At 42.7% G+C, this 19283-nt stretch overlaps 1 protein-coding gene across 2 annotated transcripts in view; it reads left to right on the top strand.

Annotated features, from left to right (window-relative positions):
* LOC132579181 (somatomedin-B and thrombospondin type-1 domain-containing protein-like) overlaps positions 1-14241 on the top strand; it is a 30730-nt gene extending 16489 nt beyond the window's left edge. For both annotated transcript variants that reach the window (XM_060249407.1, XM_060249406.1), the window contains exons 3-5: positions 991-1081; positions 11221-11379; positions 13955-14241. In XM_060249407.1, the coding sequence (XP_060105390.1) occupies positions 991-1081; positions 11221-11379; positions 13955-14060 (356 nt within the window). In that variant the 3' untranslated portion in view covers positions 14061-14241. The remainder of the gene's footprint in view (positions 1-990; positions 1082-11220; positions 11380-13954) is intronic.
* Positions 14242-19283: the final 5042 nt, after the last annotated feature.

Genomic DNA, 19283 nt, shown 5'->3' with positions numbered 1-19283 from the left:
CAAATGAGTTCCTGCTGGGCTTTTTCTACCAAAAAGGCCCTGGTCTGCACTGTTAATGCTTCCCATTCAGGGCAGTGTATTGACTTATCAGAGATTCAAGAAACAAAAAGCCAAAGCCAAAACTTCCCGCCAGAGAGTGAGACAGGAAGCCTGAAAATAAACTAACTATGGTGGGTTAATTTTGGTAGGCATATGTGGTCTGTGATGTATAGGGCCACTCTTCCATCAAACTACATTTAAAAGGCGATATGGTGAACCTCTAGATCCCATTGACTGGGAAGAAGGAGGAGGGAATAGCTGGTCATCTTTATTCCCTCCTTGGGGCCTCCCCAGAAACATCTGGTTTGCTTCTGGTGAAAATAGGATGCTGGGCTTGATGGCTGTTTTGTCTGATCCAGCAGGGCTTTTGTTTGTAACCTGGCAACTGTGGCAAAGTAAATACAGTGTCCTTGCCCTCCTATTTCATCAAGTTACTTGTTCAGCTCACTTACCAAGAGGAAAGAAATGCCCAGGGTACCGCAGTAGAGTTTAGTAATGGGTGAGATTACTGGAGTTGTACTGCAACTGTGGAACATACATACCAGGGCTTTTTTTCAGTGGAAGCAAATGGACTCCTGTGAGCAGGCAGCATAGCTGTTGCACAGCAGTTTTTGCAACAGACAAACATCAAATTACACAAACAAGGAAAAAGAACAGATAAAGCAATTGCAAGGCATGAAAGCTCAAAAAAAATTAAGGTGAAATCAAATTAAAAAAAAAAGCAAGGAAATCGATCAGTCAAGGGGGAAAGGAACTGTACAGCTTGGGAGCAAAAAGAATCAATAACTGTTGTTTTATTGATGCTAAGAGTTGTAAATCTGAAAAAGTATTTTGTCTTAGCTTTGTTCCTTTTAATTGTCAGTTTGGTCATGGCTGTAATAATCCATATTAGCATTCTTTGATATTTGTTTTCTATTTGTGAATGTGTAAATTTTTATGGCTCTTTTACAGAGGTGGCTAAGATTCTGCCTAATTCTTTCAAAAGGGACTTTAAGGACCCCTGGAGAAGACCTCACATGCTGATGAGGGAAAAAATGCCAAGGTAGGCACTGCTTGCTCAAGGAATCAGGCAGCTAAAAGCTATTGGGTCTCCCTAGGCCTATTCTAAACATGCAACAATCCCTCTTTCTCTTGAACCTGCTGTACCTCATACCTCCTTCCACAGCTTTCATACACAACTTGCATGCAGCCAGGGGTCATTTTGTAGAAAAGGAGGTGCTCATTAGGAAAACTCATTTGCATAACTCACTTGTATATGCCACACACCCCTGACATCATCAGAAGGTGCACTCAATTATATCAGCTCAGCATGTACCTTAAAATGCTTCTTGAATTATAATTGTCATAATAAAACCTTACTCCCATTATACTTTTTAAATTACTTCCTCTTATGTGACCATAGTGGCATGATGAAGATTTCTGTTTGTCTGCTTTTAGGCTTGCCAGTCCCCAGGTCCCAGCGGGGGTTCTTCCGCTTTCCCAGTCTCCTTCCCGCCCCCAGTCAGCTGACTGGCGGGGGAAGCCCCGCCCCCAAAACCACCATGTGATTTTTTTCCCCCTCCGGAGGCTTCAGTCTCTGATTGGAAAGGCTTCCTCTTGGGATGGGGTGTCTGCGTTACTTGGAAGAAGTTGGCTGCAGCTCGTGAGTAGAGAGGCCAAGCCCTCGCTTCAGAGTCACCAGAAAATGGGGGAGGGGGACGTCTGCTGAGCACTTCATTATTCCCTATGTGGAGATTGATTTTCATAGGGTATAATGGGGAATTAATCTGGAGATTTCGGGGGCTCTGGGGAAGCTGTTTTTTGAGGTAGAGGCACCACATTTTCAGTAAAGTATCTAGTGCCTCTCCCCAAAGTACCCTCCAAGTTTCAAAACAATTGGACCAGGGAGTCCAATTCTATGAGCCCCAAAAGAAGGTGCCCTTATCCTTCATTATTTCCTATGGAAGGAAGACATTTAAAAAGGTGTGCTGTTCCTTTAAATGTGATGGCCAGAACTCCCTTGGAGTTCAGTTATGCTTGTCACACCCTTGTTCCTGGCTCCACCCCCAAAGTACCCAGATATTTCTTGAATTGGACTTGGCAACACTATCTGCTTTATATGTTTGGGTCATTTTCCCATTTTTTTGTGGGCAAATATTAGAAAATTTGTCAAATCTTAAGAGTTCAGCAAAGTTCTGACAGGGGGTTTGAACAATGGAACCCAGAAGCAAGTATTGGGTGGGGAGGGGTGTTAAGAAAGAGCACAATAAAATTTGGAGGTTCCATAGCTCCACTCCTGTGAGCTCCTGCCCAAAATGAGGCCTGCATACATGATTCCTTCCTTTCATAACATGAATCCTGAGATCAGTGCTTCCCCCTCCTCAGTGTAGAGTCCTCATTTGCCTATAAATCAAGCCCTGTACCCACTTCTCTCTTTTCCCTGCTCAATTTTATTGGCATCTGCCTTACTTAGGTGGCCAAACTCTGCCTGCAACAAAGCAAAATAATTACTGATGGTCATCCTCAGTATTCCTGTTCCCAGCTTTTTAGTATTACCAGTGACTTATGCAGGGCTTTTTTTTGAGCAGGAACGCAGTTCCGGCTGGCTTGCCATCAGGGGTGTGTGGCCTAATATGCAAATGAGTTCTTGCTGGGCTTTTTCTACGAAAAGGCCTGTGTGAAACAATAGTGATGTCAGGGGATGTTGCCTAAAATGCAAATGAGTTCCTGCTGGGTTTTTCCTACAAAAAAAGCCCTGGACTTATGAATTTCTCTGAATTCTTGACTGCCACTTTCAGTTTTCTCTGTGGACAGGGGAGAGGGTTCAGACCAAGACAGGGGCTACACTAGAAGCAGGGTTGCCAGGTCTGTGTTGGAAAATACCTGGAGACTTTGGGGGTAGAGCTGGGAGAGGTTGGGGTTTGGGGAGAGGAGGGGCCGCCGCATGGTACAGTGCCACAGAGTCTGCCCTTCAAAGCAGCCATTTTCTCCAGGGGAGCTTATCTCTGCCAGCAGGAGACCAGTTGTAAAGGCAAGAGCTCTCCAGGCCCCACCTGGAGGCTGGCAGCCCTAACTAGAATCCTGACTTTTTTTTTATCTTGAGATCCAAGTACTCCCCTCCCCAGCTTTAGCAAATTGTGGTGGGTAGGGGAATGGAATTTTAGACAGGATTATTAGCAGATGATTATGGCAGAAAGGAATCTTCAAGTGCAAGCAAATGGATGAGTACTACCCGCATGGCCTCTTTACCATCTGGGCACTGAAAATCTGGACCACAGCCATCCCCTTCTAAGGCTGGAAGAGAGCTGGAGTAGGGGGTGGGGTTGGGAACTCTATTAATGCGGCAGCTCAGAACAGCCAGTACACAGTTCATTGTTTGGCTGTAGTTCGAGCCACGGTTTGGGACACATGTTTGGCACGGCCAGGCACCTTTGCTCAAAGAAGCCGGCTCAGACACAGTTCCCATTCTTGGGCCACAAAAAGAGGGCCTTTCAGTTCAGCTTTCTCATCAAGGAGAAGAATGCAGGGCTCGGAGATAACAGCGAGAGATGCTTTTCGCTCTTCCAGATGGTCAGTCAAGGTGTACTCCTAGTTTAGGCAGATTTCTCATAATGCCAATCAAGGATCAAACCAAATGAGATGCCGGAAACCCTTCAATTGGCTCTGTGGTATAATTTCCTTCATAAATATCAGTCAGTTGCATACAGGGTACTCCCCTCCTCCATTTTGCCATCAAAACAACCCTGTGAGGTAGGCTAGGAGGAGAGAAAGCAGAAGGAGACTATCTCAATGTGACCCAGCAAGCTTCATTGCTGAGTATTTGAATTTGAGTCTCCCCACTCTTATCACTCCACCACACTACATGCATACATACATGCATGCCCTCAAATCACAGCTGACTGATGGCCACCCAAGTAAGGGGCTTCAAGGCAAGTGAGAAGCAGAGGTGGTCCAAGAACCTCCCTTTCTGGAACCTCCCTTTGCAGAGTCTTTTTTTGTTGTTCTCCCATCCAAGCACAGACTCTGCTTAACTTCTGACAAAATCAGACTATATCATGCTGCTTTCCCTCCCACTATACCACACTGACTCACAAATAATGAATAAACTCCAGTTTAATTGGTAGAGCTATCAGCTTTGGGGTTGGAAATACCTGAAGATTTTATGGGTGGGGTTTGGTGAGGGGAAGAGGGACCTCCACAGAGTATGAAGCCATAGAATCCACCCTCCAAAGCAGTCATTTCGCCAAGGAGCCCTTGTAGGGTTGCCAGCCTCCAGGTGGGGCCTGGGGATCTCTCAGTATTGCATTTGCAGGACAGTGTCAGACTGGATAGGCGAGTGGCCTGATCCAACATGGCTTCTCTTAGGGTCTTTTTTGTAAAAAAAAGCTCAGCAGGAATGCATTTGCATATCAGGCCACACCCTAACATCACCATTTTTTCCACACAGGACCTTTTTGTAGAAAAAGCCCAGCAGGGACACATTTGCATATTAGGCCACACTCCCTGATGCCAAACCAGTTGGAACTGTGCGTTTCTGCTCAAAAAAAGCCCTGGCTTCTCTTCTGTTCTGATGTTCTGAGAAAAATGACCTCTCTTGCTGGTCCTCGCTATCTGACATCACCCAGTTCTTCTCCATTCCATTGGTCTTAATTCAGATATCAAATCCCAGTGGCATTCACAGAGCAACCAATGGTGGCTGTTAGGAGCAGCTGTGGTCCCCACTATGCACAAAAAGGGAGCAAGCCAGAAAATGGGGACATCCTCCTAGCCGCCATGAGCATCAATTAAATTCAGTGGGTTCGAAGAAGTTCTGTCACTGCATGGGGAAACCAACCCTTGCTGTTGTTTTGCAGCAAGCCAGGGGCTGGCAGTGGACCCTTTGCTAATTGGTAGGTTGCCAGTCTCCAGGTGGGGCCTGGAGATCTCTTAAGTATTACAGTTGCCAAACCTGGAACTAGCCTTGAACCAGAAAGATAGTTTCATAGAGCAGCTGTGTTGGTCTGTAGTAGAACAATTAGCTTTGAGTCCAGTGGAGTCTTAGAATCGAACAAGATTTTCAGGGTATGAGCTTTTGAGAGTCATAGTCAAAGATATCTTATGAAGGGACGTTTGACTCTGTAGAGAGAATTGGCTCATATTCTCATAGTAGGACTGTTTGGTGGGGTAGAATCTCATTACATTATCAAACTGGATCTACTGTGGACAGATCTGCTGTCTTCCATTCGTAAGAACATAAGAGAGGCCATGCTGGATCAGGCCAATGGCCCACCGAGTCCAACACTATGTGTCATACAGTGGCCAAAAGAAACCATGTGCCATCAGGAGGTCCATCAGTGGGGCCAGGACACTAGAAGCCCTCCCACTGTTGCCCCCCCCCCCCCTGCACCAAGAATACAGAGCATCACTGCCCCAGACAGAGAGTTCCATCTATACTCTGTGCAACCAGAACTGGAAGGGACTGAGAAGTCACGCTCTCTGTTCTACTGTTGTAGAGCTGTCTTCTATTGACTCCCCCAGAGACTATGTAATCCAGACAACTGCATGCTCTAGTAAGAGAGCTAATGACCACAGTAATCCCAAGAAGAGTATCAGCCTACACCCAATGGGGAAAAGTACCTTCCCCACTACCCAAATGTTAGCTGTAAATTTGATCTGAAATGAAAATATATTCTTAAATACGATGATCAGTTGGGTGATCCAGAGAATGAACAAAACCCATCTTCTGCGTTGTTTTAAGGGGCCAGGGGGAACTACCTAAGTTCTACACTGGCACAGACTGAGCCTTGGGTACCTAATGAAACAAAGATGTGTCCTCTATGCCTTGGTGTTCTTCCAGAGACTGGAGAGGAAGGAGAATAAAGAGCAGTGAATAGAGGAGTCTGGGGGAAAGCTGCCAGCTGCTTTCTCTGTGCACTTGTAGCCCCATGCTGGAAGACAACCTCTCCCTTGCTGCCAGTCCTCCTTCTATATGACTCCAGCTGCATAGGGGCAGAATGTTCCCCAAGCTCCTTTTTGTTGCATTAACAAAGGTGGGTGTTGGGACAGATCCCAATGTGATGTTTTTTATTTAATTGGAGAATACTCATAGAGGCTGTGGGCCAAACTGGAGGAGGTGCCAAGAGACCCACAATCAATCTCCAAATTTAAAAAAACAACAACAATGAAATGCACCCATGGGAAAGGGAGGAGGTGATCTAAGCAGAAGTGGAGGGAAGGTGGTCCTTAACCTTTTCCTGTCAAGGTGTGCTTTTGATGAGTGAAGCCTCCTTTCCCCACTTAATGGGCAAAAGACCCTTTTCCCCATGGATGGGAAAGCAACTTGGAAGGCTTACTTCTGACTGATACAAAGTCCCAAGGAGAAAAGATAAAGTGCTCTTCCTCTCAGAAGCATTTCTGATTAGTTTCTAAGACCCTGAAGCTGCATTTTAATTTTTTTTTAAAAAGCCACTAAGAGATTATCTCTCTCCCGATGTGCTGTTTGATTTGTCCCTTGTATGAAGAAATGAGAATGGAAAACCTTGAAAGGCTTTGATGTTGGGGCAATTAAAAGTCTACAGCAATCCTGTGATGTGGATCAAAACAGGTAGCCATGTTTGTCTGTAGAAGGAGAAAAGAGCAAGAGACCAGTAGCACCTTAAAGACTAACAAAATGTGTGGCAGGGGATGAACTCTTGGGAGTCACTGCTCACTTCTTCAAATACCTGTGATGTGGGTTATTCAGATTTGCCAAATGGGGAATTGAGACTGGAAGAGAGATTTCTCCAGGAAGCATATAATCCATTTATATAATCTGTTTTGTTAGAATAGCATAGAGTTAAATCTTTTTAAAGCCCTTAGCTGTCTCTTTTATCTTCACTTTTGTTAAATGTGTAAATGCAGGATATTATCCAGTTGAGTAATTTTTGGTGTAATTTTTATAGTAATTTTGAGAAATTAATCAACTATTCTGGAAGTCATTTTGGGGAATCAACGAATAATGAAGAAATTGTATTCTGATTAGAAGGAATTAAACTGCCATTCCATCAGTTTCTCTGAATCAGACACATAGCAAGTACTTTAGCAAGAAAGGCAACAATTTAAGATAAAAGACAATGTTTGAGTTTGCAAATAATCAGGGCTTTTTTTCTAGCAGGAACTCCTTTGCATATTTTTATTTATTTATTTATTAGGCTACATCCCCCTGATGTAGCCAATCCTCCTAGAGCTTACAGTAGGCCCTGTAAGAAGAGCCCTGTAAGCTCCTAGAGGATTGGCTACACCAGGGGGGAGTGGCCTAATATGCAAAGGAGTTCCTGCTACAAAAAAAGCCTTGCAAATAATAATGATAATTCATGTGGGGGAGCTATTGCTAAGATGCACTCACTGTTAATATATCTGAATAAAAACCATTTGGGTTATGTTAGAAAAAGGAAAATGTTTGGTTATGGATTATTATTCCTCTAGGATTTGAATGCAAGGCCATCCCCTCCAGGTCTCTGCTGACTGTGCTTGGTGGCTCAAGGTAGTGTTGGCATCCATTTGTATGCAAAGTGCAGCCATTCCAACGGTGGGCTGTTGTTTTTTAAATTCAATGTATTGCTTCAGTTCTATTTTTTGAAGACAAGCAGAGTTCAGAGAGAGGAAGGCAGGCAATGTAGGACAAAGATGCTGCATTCCCCACCAAAGTTGCACTGATTGTCTGACAGCTCGGTTCTCACAGTGCCATGCCAGCAAAGATGCTGGGCTCATTAGGGAGAGGCAATCAAAGCCATTGCCTCAGAGCAGTTGAAGCTCCAGTGTTGCTGAGAAACAGTGTGAGGTTTCTGATGCTCTCCGAGCTGTTTCCTGACATCTGGCAAAATGGGCCCTGCAATGCAAAGGACAAGCATTGTCTTTCAAAGATCTGATGTACACGTTTTGCTACAAAGACTTCCTTGTTTGAACCTAAAATTCCTTTACTACTTGTATACTATTGGTGAATAATGTCAAACATTGTTGTGTATTTCTAAATCTTTACTTGTCCTTATGAATATATTGTAAATAGATCCAAGTAGGCAGCCGTGTTGGTCTGAAGCAGTAGAACAAAGTAGGAGTCAAGTGTCACCTTTAAGACCAACAAAGTTTTATTCAGAATGTAAACTTTCATGTCCATGCCCACTTCTTCAGACAAGGAGTTACTGTAATGTACCTCATTCCTCGTCTGAAGAAGTGTGTATGCACATGAAAGTTTACATTCTGAATAAAACTTTGTTGGTCTTAAAGGTGCAATTCGACTCCTACTTTGTTCTGATATTATAAATTAGGCTACTTTTTTCAGCTGGGGAATGAAGGCGAAGACACAGTGCAGACTTAACAGCATATCCTCCGATGCCCCCCTCCTCCCCTCCCACATGACTATCTGTCAACTTGTAGCAAGCTATGGTTTGTCATTACGTCCAGACCTGCAAACTGTGGTGTAACAGGCCAAATTGAGAAATGTACCTGAGGCACAGGAACCAATTACAGCTGTGCCCTTATTCAGCTAATAAGCTCTGTGTAGGGGGAACATTAAGAGACGGGGAGGCTGATTTGGTCAGAAGCTAGGTTTTGAAAACTGCGAGATACTGGGTTCTGAGGTCTGAGAGAGAAGGGTTAGTCTAACGGAATGAAAATGAAAGACTTGGATGGGTATAAGGTCTTCTATCAAGTTTCATTGTCGACAGAACGAGTGTACTGAGGTGTTACAATAGGCCAGCACAGGTGTACCGTATAATTGCATTACAGCAGAGTGCTGTGTGATGTGTAATAAACCTTCCTGAAAGAGTGTTTTCCTGATGTACAGTTTTAAACTGAACATCCCAAACTCCTAGTTAAATGTTAAAATTCTCAGATCTGACAAGATTGGGCTCACTATTGGTTTTTCCTAATGTTCACCTGAAATCCTGTCATTTAAGCCCATTAAATCTCTCCTTGCTTCCTGGAACAGCAGAGGACAAATCTCGGCCCCCTTCCATGTGATAGCGCTTCAGGTGCATTGTGCAGGGGGTTGGACTAGATGACCCTGGAGGTCCCTTCCAACTGTGATTCTAGGTACTCAAATAGTGCATTCATGTCCCTCTGAACACTTATATTTCCTAGGTTAAACATGCAAATTCCTTCAGCCTTTCCTCATCAGATTTGTTTTTCAGACCCATCAGCTATCTGCTCTAATCTAATACCAATCTGTTGACATTTTCCTTAAAATGCAGCACATAGAACTATCCCCAGGGCTCCAGACGACATCTGACTAGTACGGAGTAGAATGGAATGATTTCTTTTCGTGACTTGGACTCTACACTTCTATATTTTTTGCGTGCAAGTGCTTGCAGAGAGGATGAATGCAGTTGATAGGTTATGTCCTCAGAAGGTAGTTCTGCAGGAGGCCCCTCCATCTAGATGATTTCATCTGCCACTAACAGCTGCAGCAGAAGGGGGTCCCTCTGTTTTGCCTCCGAGGTTGCTCTTTGAGAGCTAGGAGTAAACAGGAAACCACAGAAATGGTAGCTGGCACTCAGATAAAGGGCTCTGGATAATGACTCTCAGAGGCCAGGAGGAAGGAGAATACCTAATTAGCATTTCTTGGTTATCCCCTTTGGGGGGATCCTATGTGATGCAATGTCTGTATGATACATAAAGAAGACAAAAAGCTATCTGGGTTTTCTCCAGGGATGAATCTCTTTCATTCATTTGGCTACATGAATTGCATCCATTTTTTTTCATGGATGAAAAGAGGTGCTTTGCAGCCAAAAAGTGCAAATTTGATTTTTACCTTGCCCCCTGAGCCACTCTACCCTCCCCCCGCCGCAGTCTCCCTGCATTAGTGTCTCATGTACAATCTTTTTTTGAGGACTGAGCTTTTTTGGGGGGGAGGGGGTTGGCCCCTTTTAATCAGATGAGTGAAATTGACCAGGGGTGGCCAACCTGTGTTTTGGGAGCCATATGTGGCTCCTTCACACACACACACACACACACACACACACATATACACACACACACACACACACACATATATTGGCCACTGTGTGTCACAGAGTGTTGGACTGGATGGGCCATTGACCTGATCCAACATGGCTTCTCTTATGTTCTTATGTGTGGCTCTCGAAGCCCCCAACACCCTGTCAGCCAGCTTGGAGAAGGCATTTGTTTATTGAAATCACTTCTCTCTCCAGAGCCAGTTTGGTGTAGTGGTTAAGCGTGTGGACTCTTATCTGGGAGAATGCGGTTTGATTCCCCACTCCTCCACCTGCACTGGCTGGAATGGACTTGGGTCAGCCATAACTATTGCAGGAGTTGTCCTTGAAAAGGCAGCTGCTGTGAGAGCCCTCTGAGCCCCACCCACCTCACAGGGTGTCTGTTGTGGGGGGAGAAGATATAGGAGATTATAAGTTGCTCTGAATCTCTGATTCAGAGAGAAGGGTAGGGTATAAATCTGCAGTCTTCTTCTCCCTCCCTCCCTTTCTTTCTTCCTTTTCTCAAACATCTGAGACTCATGTTTTGCGGCTCTCAAACATCTGACATTTATTCTATGTGGCTCATTAAGCAAGTTTGGTCACTCTGCTATAGACCATGCCCCTGGCATCAAAAAGCATCCATCTTCTCCCTGCTCTCCCTTTATTGATCTGCTTTTCGTCTTAAAAGCCATTTTTAAAAATCAGGAGCTGTGTGCTTGTTTAAATGCTTCTTAATACAAACATATTTTAAATTAACAAACAAACAAACAAAGAGGCAGATAACCTGCTGGATCAAAACAGAGAACAGGACAGCAATCTGCAATTTTAAACCATTATGAATGGGGCTCTGGAGGAGTACCTTAACTTAAGGCTGAACCAAAATGAGGACCTTTTTTCATGGAAAAGTTCACATCCTGTGAAAGATGGTTTGGAGATGATGAGAGGAGCACTTGGAAAATGGGGCAGGAACCATTGCCCTCACTCTGATTTGGCATTATGGTTGTACTACCTGGATAAATTTGATTGGCTATGTAGCATTATGATGTCATCCTGCTGGCAACATGATTCCTGATTGGCTGGATCCTGTAGCTGGCAAAAAGAGCAATAATCAGGAGCAAAAAGAATTTGGGACTAGTTTCAGAGACCATTTTGGGCCCCTCAAAACTTTTTTTTTTTTGCATTGGAAATATTTGTCCCTAAAATTTCCATTCAACCTTTAACAGAACCTATTCTCTCTCATACCCTGTATCCTCAGTTACTGTATCTACTTCCGTCTGAAGCAGGTGGGAGCAGCCTGCAACCTGCATTTCTGGAGCAGCCAGCTGGTGAGAGAAAGGCGTGTCTGCGTAGAGTGCCAAGGGGATGCTGTGGGAAGCAAGAAAAGATGTCAAGGAGACGGTCTGCAGGGAATCAGGTGGGTCCTTGATTGGAAGGGTCCTAGATCTGTCCTTATCCAACCACTCAGATGAATTATGCAGCGCAGCAATTGGATGAACTCTAGCCATCTGTCAGATGGTGTGATGCTGCCAATGGAGGACCCTCTCGCTTCTTGCATTTAAGGACAGCCTTCGTTTCTTTGTATATCCTTGCTAACACTCAGGGCTTCTTTTTGTAGCACATTAAGCTACGCCCTTTGTATATTAAGCTACACCCCCCTGATGTAGCCAATCCTCCAAGAGCTTACAGAGCTCTTCTTACAGGGCTTACTGTAAGCTCTTGGAGGATTGGCTACATCAGAGGGGTGTAGCCTAATATGCAAAGGAGTTCCTGCTACCAAAAAAGCCCTGCTAACACTCTCCTCTCATCTTGTCTCTAATACTGTAGCTTCCTCTTTGCTAGTCTCCCTATTGTATTTTGCAGCAAATTCAGGAATCTAGTCTTCACTTTTTAAAGAAATATCACTGACTAGATCTCCCCCTGTAACATGTCGCTTCTGCTGCTCTGGAGAATTTGTGTGGTTAGCCTATGGATAGGTCACCTGGCTCCCTCAGCCATGAAGTTCACTGGGTGACATTGGGCAAGTCATTCTCCTTCAACCCAACCTGTCTCATAGAATCGTTGCATAGATAAAGCAATGGAGGTGACATCTATGTATGTTGCCCCAAAATACTAGGAAGAACAGTGGGGTAAAAAGTATAATTGATAGATATTGTCTATAGAAATTGACTCTGGGCCTATTAAGAGAAATAATACTGAGTAAGAGTTTTAAAACCATTTTTGGTTCTCACTTCTGCCTAAGGCAATCTCAAGATGTGAATGGAAGCAGCCACTTTTGTTGCTTACTTGTAAAATGGGTGCCCAGTTTTTACAAGAGAAGGGATATGTGGGTGAGGAGCCCTTACCTCTCTCCTTTACTTCCCGATCTCAGCCATTGCCCTGTCTCACAGTGTTCTGAAGTGATGGGCAAAGTAAGTTGGGGATGGTTCAGTTCCCCTCATGCTTGCACACATTTAGTTACATGTAATTAACCCTGCTGCCTGGACACAGACCGTTCTCCATAAAGCTCAAGACCATTCATAAAATCTCTTCAGTAGTCCCCATACTTACAATTAGAAGAAGGAGAAGAAGAGTTGGGTTTTATACCCCGATTTTCTCTACCCTAAAGAAGTCTCTTACAATCTCCTTCCCTTCCTTTCCCCACAACAGCCACCTTGTGAGGTAGATGGGGTTGAGTTCTGAGATAACTGTGACTGATCCAAGGTCACCCAGCTGGCTTCATGTGGAGGAGAAGTGGGGAATCAAACCTGGATTTCCAGATTAGAGTGCTGTTCTTAACCACTACACCATGCTGGTGTATACCTGCAAAAGGACGTCAAAATACCTGCAAAAGGAGATCAAAATAACCTTTAAAACAGGGGTAGCCAAACTTGCTTAACCTAAGAGCCACATAAAATAAACGTCAGATGTTTGAGAGCCACAAGGCATGAACAAACATTACACATATGTCTTAATTAAAACTCTTAATACTTTATTTGCACAGAAAAATAAAATATGTATGCACTTTACAACACGACCATGCTTGAAGGAGAATTTTTAAAAAAACAAAAGCTGGGAATAACAGTCCCCATAAGACCAGCAATTCCCTGGGAGAAACGAAAGATTTTATTTAGACAAGTTGTTAGCTGACAAAGAGCAGGTAATTACTTTAAACATGGCAAAATTTGCTATGCAGGTCATTAAAATCTGAAACAAGCCATCAACAGTTAGTCAGCCCAAACAGAGATTTTAATTATTTTAGTTAGTTAATAGTATTTCACTTTTAATACTTTACTGACTAATATTGCTGATAATGTCTGTATGAATTTTGATAATGTATTGGCCGATATGAAATCTTTTATTTCTCTGTTATGTATTTGGTCAATGACTGTAGAAATAAATTATGTAATGTATGACCAGCATAGGGAAAGGTTAGAGAATTATTTTTTGGCACTAGTGGTAGAAGGAAATACACATGTACCATATAAATCACTGGCCACCATTTGCATCATTATGCATCTCTCTTTGCCCTGACACCAAGGTTAGTAAACTCAGCTTCAACAAGAGCTATGAAATTAAGGGAGGATCCTGCGTCATCCTCTTTAATTCCATCCCAGTGGCTCCCTCAGTTCTTGTGCTCTCTTTCCCTGCTCTAGGTCTCTGGGCAGCCTCTGTGGTAGAGGAGAAGAGCTTGCAAGCCTGCCTATTTCCCTCTTCTTCCCTGCTTCACCCACGGTGGAAATAGTTGCCTACTTATGGGTCAGTGCTCAGAGGTGGACTGAGGTTCCAATGCTAAGCACGCTGACTTGGGAGTATGCCTGCATTAAGTTCCTCCTTAACTTCTGGGAGCCACACAATATGCGTGAAAGAGCCGCAGTTTGGCCACCTGTGCTTTAAAATTCTCTTTGTAGCTGCTGCTGGCTGATTACCCCAAAACAAGCTTGTGAATTGTGGTTGAACAAAGAGGTATGGTGAAGGAACTAACTCTGTGTCTGTGGTGTTTCCTTGCTTAGAACCTTTTGGACTGCTGCTTCAGTTGCTGGTTGCCAGGGCTCCTGGGCACAGGAGTCTTCACAGGAAAACTGCGCGTGTCCTCAGCATTTCTTCATCTTTGTATGATGTTCTGTGAAGCTGAGGGACAGTTTTAAGAAAAAGAGAGAGAGAAATATCAGATTCAGCTGCCTTTCTAAAGAACAAGCTGAAGACATGAAGGGAGATACCAAATGCAATTTTCATGCCAATTTTTACCTCAACATCGCCACAGTTATTATAATTATAAACCTGCATTTTTTATATTGTTCACTGGGCTATGTATTGTTTCAACGCACCGGAATGTCTCATTCTCTCTCTTGAAAAGAAGGAAAGAAATACCTCTGAAAACCTTGTCACCTACCTCCGACACTGCAGCTAAAATGGAACGTTGCTCTTTTTCTGCTTTCAGCAACAATTCCCATAGCTATTTAAGGGAAGAATCAAATGGCAGCTGTCCACTTCTTAATTTCTTTTAATGGAAAACACACAGTGTAGATTTCAGTGTGCTCGTTTGTGGCTTTATCCTTCATGTAATACATTCCTGCAAAATTTACTGGATTTAAAATCAGTAATTGTCAGTAACATATCCCACCCCCACCCCCCAAATAAACAGGACGTAAATGTGCTTAACTTCTTTTGGATTATGTCCAAGGTGTGTGGCTGTGATCACACATGCCAAATAATGCAGTTTCAATCCACTTTCAATGCACTTTCCAACTGGAGTTTACTGTGGCAAAATCCAGTTTTGAAGTGCATTGAAAGTGGATTGAAACTGCATTATTAGCATGTGTGATTGCAATCATAGTGTGTTTTAATACAAATGCATTCTGGAATCACTGGTTGCATGCCTCTTTCTAAAAGCCCAACAGGAGGGATAGGAAGTGATGTTATGATTACATCTGCCTATACAGGAAGTGATATCAGAGCTTAAAATAAATCATTTTTATAAAGCCACCATGTATGAAGTATCTGGTTTAGTACTGGCTGTTGTCTTTAGAAGCCAGTTATGAACAGTCCTCTAAGCTGAGTTAGTGTGAGCTAGCTCACAGATGCTTTGCCTCCAGCTCACACATTTTTGTCTTCGCTCAGGAAAACTGGCCCCAGAGCAAACTAATTTATGCAGTAGTTCACAACTTTAATGCTGGTAGCTCACAAAGTAGAGTTTTTGCTCACAAGACTCCACAGCTTAGAGGGAGCATTGGTTATGATATATATGTAATTTTTTAGAGAAGCTCCTAAAGAGTTAAAATTATGGCCTTTCATTTTGCTTGATGTTTGGGGTGTTTCTGGGAATGGGGTGTCAAATTAACTTTATTCCATACAAAAATGAGCATTTAAGGATCACAATGATTTATGAGGTATTTCCCCCTGAAGTGGCATATACACCTACCCCAAGGTTTCCTGAGCTGTTTTTCACCTGAATATTAGGGATGATTTTTAAGTTCTCATCCTTGCTGTCTCTGCACTAACCAATGTTCCCTCTAATTCCCCCTCCCTACTGAGTAGAACAGTTCACATTTTGAGCAAAATGCAACCACTGTAATCTCAAAATGGGCAATGGTCAGCGCAAGACCCCTTGTGGCTCCAGATTGCTGAGCAGGACTTCCTGTCTTTGTGAGCAGCTGTTCACATAAACATCTTAGAGCAATGGTGGCCAAACTGGCTGAACCTAAGAGTCACATAGAATAAAATCAGATGTTTGAGAGCCACAAGAGCCTCAAAGAAGGGGAGCAAATAGATGAGGGGAGGGAAGAGGGAGGGAGAGTGGAAAGAAAGCAACTTTAACTTTAAATGCATTCTCTAAGGCTCCAGCTGGCTTTGCAAAGTAATTTAAAGAGACTTTAAATGCCTTTTCCCAGCTGGCCAATGGGGCAGTGGAGACTTCCGAGAACCACACAATATGTGTGAAGGAGCCACATGTCGCTCCCGAGCCACAGTTTGGCCACCCCTGGCTTAGAGGGAACATTGATCGAACCCCCATTTTCCTTGTAAGAATCCATGGTTCTTTCTTTTTGTGCCATTTTGTTTTCTTGCTTGGAATTTTTTTCCCCCTCCATACAATGTATAAAGTATTCCATGTTATTTGTGCACCAATAAATCAGCATTCTACATTAAATGTATAAATGATGTACATTGTATGTATAAATACCTTATGATTGTATATAAAAACTACAGCATGCATATGCAATAAACCAAATCTATACAACCTATTGCAAAGAGTGAAGCAACTGTTGACAAAACGGAATGGAACTGGGAGCATTCGCGTATCTTTTGCAAATATTAACAGCTCCCTTCTCCCCATATGGTAATCCTGACTTAATACAAGTTTCGATGGAGCTTCATTACTGGATCATCCAGATGAAAGCTATAAGTTTCTGCACTGAAGTGTATTAACTGCATGTTGTTTCTCTTATGCCAGGCAACTATGGTTCTGTTCACAGCAAGCTGGGCTTGCTCCAAGAGAGGGGGAGACTCTTCCATGTGTGAACGCAAGAATCGCTGTCACGGTCTTTGACAGGGAGTGTTTGTTTGTTTTCATTTGCTTAAGGTGGTTGGAAACTGGCTAGGGAGCCACCCTCCTGCACAGCATGAATAGGTAATGACATAATATTGTGGAATCTCTTTGGTAGTGGGAGCATGCATGAACAGTGCCAACGAAAGTGAATGCTTAGTTGTTGTTGTTCAGTTGCACAGTTGAACCCAACTCTTCATGGCCCTATGGACCACATCATGCCAGGCCCTTCTATCTTCCAATGTCCTCCTAGGTTTGTTTGAATTCATGTTCATTGCATCGATAACACTGTCTAACCATCTCATCCTTTGCTGTCCCCTTCTTCTTTTGCCTTCTGTCTTTCCCAGCATCAGGGTCTTCTCCAGTGAGTGCTCCCTTCTCATTTGGTGGCCAAAGTATTTGAGCTTCAGCTTCAGTATCTGACCTTTCAGGGAACAGTCTGGGTTGATTTCCTTTAGGGTTGATTGATTTGATCTCCTTGCCGTCCAAGGGACTCTCAAGAGTCTTCTCCAGCATCACGGTTCAAAAGCATCTATTCTTCAGTGCTCAGCCTTCCTTGCGGTCCAACTCTCACAGCCATACATTACTACTGGAAATACCGTTGCTTTGACTATACGGATTTTTGTTGGCAGTGTGATGTCTCTACTTTTTATTATGCTGTCTTGGTTTGCCATAGCTTTCCTCCCAAGGAGCAGGTGTCTTTTAATTTCATGGCTGCAGTCACCATCATAAACTTGGATCCCAAGAATGTGAAGTTTGTCACTGCTTCCATGTTTTCTCCTTCTATTTGCCAAGGAGTGATGGGGGCTGTATACCATGAGCTTAGTTTTTTCGATGTTGAGTTTCAAAGCAGAGTTACATCCTTGCAAATGCATTGAAGTCAGTGGGCTTAGAAGGGTGCAACTTTACTTAGAATTGCAAATAGCCCTGGCATGAGACTTTTAGTGTCTTACAGACTGTGATTGTTCAGCTTGGAGTATTGCATCAATTGAGAATACAGGAGACAGACCTAACCTTTTCTCTAGGGACGTGTTCATGCCTCATATGCTTCCCAGCTGGTATGGAAGATGCAGGGCTGCCCGGAAAGGGAGAGATGTTTTAATGTCTACTATGCACAAGCAATCAATTAACCAACACCACACTTAATTAAAATGATAAATTCCACAGTTGAATTAAGTCCAATTATTTCCTCTCTCCAGCACACACATTTGTTTTGTTTCCCTGATGTGGTTCGTTAATGGTTGTACTATCCATAATTTGCCAGATTTTTTTTTTAGAATTGGCAGTCCTAATGAGTGCTAAGAAAATCCTGTCACTAGCTTCTTCCCAGAAAAGTGGGAAATGTGTTCATTTATTTTTGTTGGTCAACTCGCATTGTTAACACCTGCAAAAAGCAAAACAACACACATGTGCACACGGGCATACTAGGAACACTTCCAACATTCTCCTACTTTGAATTTTGTCTGAATTTTGGAATACTAAATAATTTTGTCTTGTTTATGAAGTGGAGTCAATGCATTAGCAGCATTCCTTTGTTCCGTTTGTACAGAGTATAGTGCATGAGTTATTTGCTGAACATTTCAGTCCTTTAACTTCATATGCATCTCCCCTCCTTTCTTGGATATATTCATAAAACACTGCAAAAATGCATATAATGGACTGTAGAGCTGTACCAAAATTCTTTTTCTGGGGTGCTTTACTGATTCACAGAAGGAGTGTACATGTGCATCAGCAACACATCACACAAAAAGAATCTTAATGCAGTCTTACATACAAGCACATCAAGATGGCTTTTTTTAGTGTTTCATCAATGCACATTAACAATATAGAGGGATAAAGATGTTTTCAGAGTTTTCATTTTGTTTTCAAACTGGCACATTGTATATGTTACCAGTTTGGACATTAATTTTAGAAATGTTTCTAATTTTTCTATGAAGTCCTGCTTCTTTGGAATTTCATGATGTTTACAGTTTTGTGCTATCAAAAGTCTTGCTGCAGTAATATGTAATCAAGTGTTTATTCTGTCTCAAAAGATCCATCAGTAGACTATTCAATAAGAAAAGTTCTGGTTTAAACCCTGTTTCTTTAAAAATTCCAATAAAATATATATAACCAGAAGAAAGAAAGAAAGAAAGAAAGAGAGAAAGAAAGAAAGAGAGAAAGAAAGAAAGAAAGAAAGAAAGAAAGAAAGAAAGAAAGAAAGAAAGAAAGAAAGAAAGAAAGAAAGAAAGAAAGAAAGAAAGAAAGAAAGAAAGAAAGAAAGGTTTCTATTTGAATTCAAATTCAGTAAGATTTGAATACAGGGCAAAACAAAATTATGACATAAAGGATGAGGTGAATATGATTTACCATATAAACATATGGTATACATACCATATAAATTTAAACATTGGTCTAGATCTCCCAAAAATGTGAGATGAGGAAATAGCAACTTTCTATGTAGTATGTAAATCCTTTGAGGAGGTTTTTCAGAAATCATACCTGTGTCTAAATAAACACAATGGGAGAAGATGGGTTTTTTTTTATCCAAGTGAATAATAAAAATCCTTTGCGACTTAAATAATTAGATACAGAAAGCCAGTTTGGTGTAGTGGTTATGTATGCAGACTCTTATCTGGGAGAAACGGGTTTGATTCCCTACTCCTCCACATGCACCTGCTGGAATGGCCTTGGGTCAGCCATAGCTCTTGTAGGAGTTGTTCTTAAAAGGAGCAGCGGCTGTAAGAGGTCTCTCAGCTCCATCCACCTCACAGGGTGTCTATTGTGGGGGAGGAAGATAAAGGAGATTGTGAGCTGCT

Source organism: Heteronotia binoei, chromosome 11 (assembly GCF_032191835.1).
Source record: "Heteronotia binoei isolate CCM8104 ecotype False Entrance Well chromosome 11, APGP_CSIRO_Hbin_v1, whole genome shotgun sequence".
Taxonomy (NCBI): Eukaryota; Metazoa; Chordata; class Lepidosauria; order Squamata; family Gekkonidae; genus Heteronotia; species Heteronotia binoei.
Note: the sequence above shows the minus strand (reverse complement) of the source record. Positions and strands in the feature narration are given on the sequence as shown.